The 6,000-nt window shown below is 39.6% G+C and overlaps 1 protein-coding gene across 1 annotated transcript in view; it reads right to left on the reverse strand.

The window, feature by feature from the left end:
• vegfc (vascular endothelial growth factor c) overlaps nucleotides 1-4,954 on the reverse strand; it is a 101,507-nt gene extending 96,553 nt beyond the window's left edge. Inside the window, exon 1 of the mRNA XM_030426853.1 lies at nucleotides 4,515-4,954. Within this exon, the coding sequence (XP_030282713.1) occupies nucleotides 4,515-4,631 (117 nt within the window). The 5' untranslated portion in view covers nucleotides 4,632-4,954. The remainder of the gene's footprint in view (nucleotides 1-4,514) is intronic.
• Nucleotides 4,955-6,000: the final 1,046 nt, after the last annotated feature.

A 6,000-nucleotide genomic window follows, 5' to 3' on the forward strand; every position in this document is an offset into this window, starting at 1 on the left:
CACAATTATTCATTAAATGAATTTTCCCCAATTAATCAATATTTAGATGAGACTATGAGAAATGTGAAAGCTGTCAAAGGCTGGAAAATGAACTGTAGTGGTGAGTCCGAGATGTTATCATTAACCCTTGGAGACAATTATGTACACCAAATAATCACTGTTTAACCTGCTGTACTGCCAGATATTTCCCTCAGCAGTTGGTGAAGTCTGCTCACTGGATACACAGAATTTCCTAGTGTGTAATTAATATAATTTGTTAATATGTAGCAATAATACCCTTATTAGCCAGTGACAGCATTGCAAGATGGGAAATGTTAAACATACACCCAAACATGACTGGCTGGAAAGATGTCACGTGCGATGGAAGATCCATATTTTGCTATCCTGTCAGGAAATTCAGAAGGCAAAACTATTGTAAAAGTTCGATTACTATCGTAAATCTGGCATTGTTGACCAGTGATGTTTGGTGGCCATGTGTCTGTCAGCTAAATTCCATTTCTTTCCCCCAGTGGCATAAAACGATTAATGCAGCTTCTAATCAAACTTAGTAATGACTAGAAGCTACAGTGTATTAGTCTTAAAAGAGTGCTACACCAAGTTTGCATTGCACTTCTATAACATGGTCGGACTGAATGAACAGTTTAGTTTCTGGATTGTCGGCAGTTTAGCCAGAGATTTGGGCGTGTTATGCTAGTTGTAGCTCATGTAGCTGTAATGTACCTTTCAACCAAAACTGATGCTGACTCAGAACATTTATCAGACTTCACAAATGTCTGTTGTGGCCCTATGTAGGCCTCAGCCATGCTAGCTAACATCCCCTGCTACTGAACTGCTCTGCTCATGCCTTTGCCACAGTAGGTTAGGCACGGCGGTCCTACAGTGATTGTCGGCATCCACTGATGAAATCACATTTTTTGTATAAACTGGTACACAAAGCCAAACTGAGTGAATACACATGACACACTACATTACCCTCCACTGTGGTTTCAGTCATTCATACTGCCAGTCTGATAACCATCTTATGTGTTTGGCCACTGAAACGTGACATCGTGAAATTTTAGTCATCCAGCACCGGCACGGCCAAAATGGACTACCTTCATTGAAATTAATGGGAAAGCCTGTGTTTCCATCGCATTGCCTGCTCTAATGGCAATCCAGTCCAAAGCCTGTAAACAAATTTGATCTATTTATTTAATTAATTTAGTGTTCCTTTAAACTTTGTCTGTTTCAATGTGGACAATACAAACAGAATCTGTATTCAAACAATTAGAGTAAACTAAAGCCACCAATGGAGTAAAAAGGGATATCAAGCTTTGAATCATTAACCTTAAATAGTGTGCTATTTGATTTAAGATATTAAGCCGGCATACTTAATCAAAAAAGGCTTTGAGAAAGGCTAGAGTTGACTCGGTCTTCAAACTGAAATCTTTCCAGCAGTAAGCTTTTCAAAACCTACTAAACCACGCAAATAAGTGAATCAAGTGTGGAAAAGCAGATTAAATGCTTGTTTAAAAACCTAATTCCTACCATATACTGCATTATCTCCAACATGCTCAAGTAAGAATATTTAACTGTTTTTTAAATCATAAGACAACTGAAAACCATATGAGGTGTTCACCTGACAGTGGAGATGAGTCAGTCTCAGTTGTTACTTACATTCCTCAGAATAAATGAGGGCTTTAAAGGTAGAGGACAGGAGTTGAGAGAAAAAACTCATCATTCCAATTAACAGTCTGCTGTGATCAAATGGCTGCATGTTACTGCTTAGCACTTATCCACCCCTCACACACACACACACGCACACACACTTGACCCTTGTGACACCTACCTTCATTGGCTCTTTTCTCTGGCTAATTTGAAAACACTCCGTTCTAATCCTCCCCCCTGGAAAATGTTCACTGCTCTCTCACATTGCTTCCCTTCCTCTCTCGCTCACTTTCTTTAGCAGTTGGTTCAATTCAATCTGCTGTGCTGGCATCACATTAAAGAAAAGCATGTTTCAATGGTGCATCAATCCAACTCTTATTATTAAACTTGACAGATGGATAATCACCATTAAACAAAAGCCAGTAAATATCAATGTTACCTTCTGTGTGTAAAACAAAACAAACAGCTACTTCATAATGTGACAGACAGAATCAGTGTTTGTGTATCTCTTTCTGTCACTGACCTCTCACATCCTGAGGCACAGCAGAAAAGGCTCAGGCTAAACCTTTAATGATATCCTGTGCACCAGAACAGATGATTACAATCAGTTAGGAAAATACACTCAAAGAGAACTGGCTTTGGCTTCTCATTCGGAGCACCGACTCTTACTAACGGGCCTTTTGTTTCCGCTTGTGCAAAGCCACACACACACACACACACACACACACACACACTCACACACACACTCGGGAAATGTAACTTGGAAAGTGTATTAATATAAAAAAGTGTGAGGGGGAGAAAGTGCAGGCACTTGGGGGTGGGTTTTTCTTCTTTTTTTCTGGCCATGTTTGAACAGATTTGTGGCATTTGGTTACTTGAACATTTCCAAAGAATGTACCACTTTTTCAGGGCATTCTCGGTAGAGCCCAACTGATATATCAGTTGGCTGATACTTTCACAGTTATATTGGTATGGGAGTATGTGCTGTCTGATTTGTCCAAAAGCTTTTGTTTTACAGAACATAATGCAGAAAAAGATGCTTGGGGTAATTTACAATTATTAAATTCACAGTCAAGTATCGATATATCAATATCAGATTTTTTTCTCTCTAATAACAGTAGCCATCTGCCCCAGAAATCATGTATCTGGTACGCTCTAATCTTGGGTGATATGTGTGCATAATCTGGGGGAATATGCACATTTTGTTGGTAGGCTACATGGGTAAATAAATAAATTTCAGTTTCTTTTTCTAGTAACACGGCTATATTTTCCCACAATATATGTTCATGTAGAGTGGATATAAGCACTTTTCCAGGGGATAAGAGTGCATGTTCTGCTTCTAAAATGTACATAATTCAGAGTTAAACACACAAATTTAACAATTATGTAAGATCTTGAGGATGCATAGAAAATGACTATCTACAGTAGCTGAAGAGTTCACCCACTGATGACACAAGTTTGTGTCTATGATCTGACCTAGGGCAACAGAAACAACCATTATCGGTCATCTGCGAAAGCAGCTCATTATGATACATATTTATGTTCATTGTTAGGTGGTGACCTCTATTGGCTGTACTAATAATTAGGGCAGCAAAGGAGGAAGTCAGACAAAGCAGTATGAATAGCAATGTAGTGAGAGGGACCAGGATGGATGTTTGGGTCAAACAAACACTGGACCTTCATTCAGGAGAGCACTGTTCATGTACAGTGTCAGACCAGCAGTCAACAGTGAGTTATTTCAACTTACCGACAGTAAGCTATCACCAGGTACATTATCTCACTTAAATTGTACCTAACGTAGGTACATTTGTAACTGAAGTTAGACATTTAAGCCAAACCACAATGTTTTCCTAAATGTATCCAAACTCAGAGCATACAACAGTCATGTTGTTATAGGAATGGTGATAGAGGTTTGTGGGATGACCTATTGAGTTGTTGTTGTTGTAGGGATGAGGATGTGTTGTCTTGCTTTAATCATATAAAGAAGTAAACCAGTGATTTCATAGTGCATTATTACCAAGCAATGGGACTGAGGAGAGAAAGAATGGAAACAAGAAACAAGAATGGTCCAAATAAAAGCAGCAAAGACATTGTGACATTAAAGTTCTGGATCCTACAGTTCCCATAATGCAACTAAAAGTTGTCATTTGCACACGTGCTCTCTTCTTCACTTCTATCAAAGCCCACACCTCCAGTGTGTGCTGCACACTTCGTATGGATAGTGAAACAGGTGGAGGAGAACTGAACATTTAATGAATTAGCACTGGATTTCAGACAGGTTTAAGTGGAATGTCTAATGCCAGGGTTGATAAATTCTTTATAGCCTTTATCTTAATTACTATAGCAATAATGTTTGTTATAGATGCTCTGACCCAACTTGTCTACATCAACTGAGCTGACACACCTGTTGAGGTTGGCAGAAATCCTTATGAAGTGGTTTCACTGTCCACTGGCTGTCCTCAGATTCACCTCTCTCCCTTTGTTTTGAACTGACATGATAAAATGTTCCCCTCACTTATAGCTGCAGAAGCCCTCAAATAACAAGGTCAAATAAGGATGAAATCAAATTACTCCTTTTTTTCTGTAATGTCCCCCCCTCCATCCACATCTTGACTTTTGACTCAAGATAAACCCCCAAAAAGGCCTATAATATGAGTGAGTGAGTGAGTGAGTGAAAGAAAGAAAGAAAGAAAGAAAGAAAGAAAGAAAGAAAGAAAGAAAGAAAGAAAGAAAAATAACCCCATCAAGAGTAGTATGGTGGTCCCTGCATTAGCCTACCATACTAATTACTTTTTAATACTTGTAAAGGTTGACTGTGTGGTTGCTTCACTCCATGCAAGTCCCGCTGATTATTTTCTTTAACTTACCGGCTCGTCCATCTGCTCCTGCTCGTAGTAATCATAATAGTCGTTGTGGCTGAAGTCGCTGGCGAGGTTGGTGTAGAGAAGGTATGCCAGTAGAACAGATATTCCCAGAAGGTGCATGTTTCCAAAGTTCTCAAGTGATTATGATCCACGATGCATAAAAAGAGACATTTAAAAAGCCCTCCTGAGTGTGCGCTCCCCTCTCCCTCTGATAACACTCTTTCATTTGCGCTCTCTCTCTCTCTCTCTCTCTCTCTCTCTCTCTCTCTCTCTCTCTCTCTCTCTCTCTGCCTGTCTGTCTCTCTGTCTGTCTGTCTGTCTGTCTGGGTCCAGTAGCTGCTTATTCCACAGAGGGACTGCTGCAGCATATGTATGAGCCCCGCTGTGAATGAAAGCCCGGTCATATGGAAGCAGAGATCCGGTGGGTCGGTGGATTCAGTGGCGTCAACGTGAGGACCGTTAAGACGCAACAATAACAGGAAAAGGGACGACCCGCCTTCAAAGTAAAAGCATACACCTGGCCACTTTTGGAAGTGGATGAAGTACTCGAAATTTTCTGCTGACCTCTGTCGTCAACTGATGGCATTGCTTCTGTTTCCTCACAGCTGCTCAAGCAAAAAACAACATATTTCATGAGAAACTATGTCTATGTCCCGTAATCTAAATATCACAAGTTAATTATTTTTACGTTATCGTGGGCTTAAATCTGGGGGTCATGAGCCAAGGAATAAAATCCATTCACTCTTGTTTACAGAAGATAATTAATATTTTGAGCTGGTGAAATGATACAAATAATTTCACAGCCTTCACGTGAATATCATCTTTTGTGTGCAAAATGAAAAATAAAAAAGCAAATGGGATGTGTAAAGAAGATATGTTGCTTAAGAAGTGTGTGTGTCTGCGTGTGTGTGTGAGAGAGTGAGAGAGAGAGAGAGAGTGATAAACCGCTGGTCGAATTATAAGACATTTGATGTATTTTACATAAAGTTACAATACTTTCAAACCTGAATACAGTGAACTTAAAACACATGTATTCAGTCACAGACTACTCCCATGAATACTTCTCTGCCTGTCGCTGCTCAGATAAGAGTCTTTTTATTTAGAGGTCTGAGCGGAAGTTCAAGTGTCACCTGATTTATATTAGCTTCACTCTGATCTGCTCTTTCACATGGGAGTCGGAGAATTAAATTGAGAAAACGAGCAGCGGTCAGGCAGACAACTAGGCAGGCACACACACACACAGAGACTATATATATTATAAAGTAGTACCCAGTGTTAGACTTGTCGACTTCACACAAGGGTCACTTTATTTTGGTTGCATGTAGCTCTATTATACTTCTGACAGTGTGCAGCAAACAGCAACACTTCTGCCACTGGGAACAATAGAGGTTTATCTAATCTTATCTTACACCTTTTACATGAAAGTGCATGCAGAAGTACAGAGTGGAAAAGTTGAAAATAGACTTAAGACCATTTATATTTTTCAAAA

The sequence above is a fragment of the Sparus aurata genome, chromosome 1, assembly GCF_900880675.1.
Source record: "Sparus aurata chromosome 1, fSpaAur1.1, whole genome shotgun sequence".
NCBI classification, from domain to species: Eukaryota; Metazoa; Chordata; class Actinopteri; order Spariformes; family Sparidae; genus Sparus; species Sparus aurata.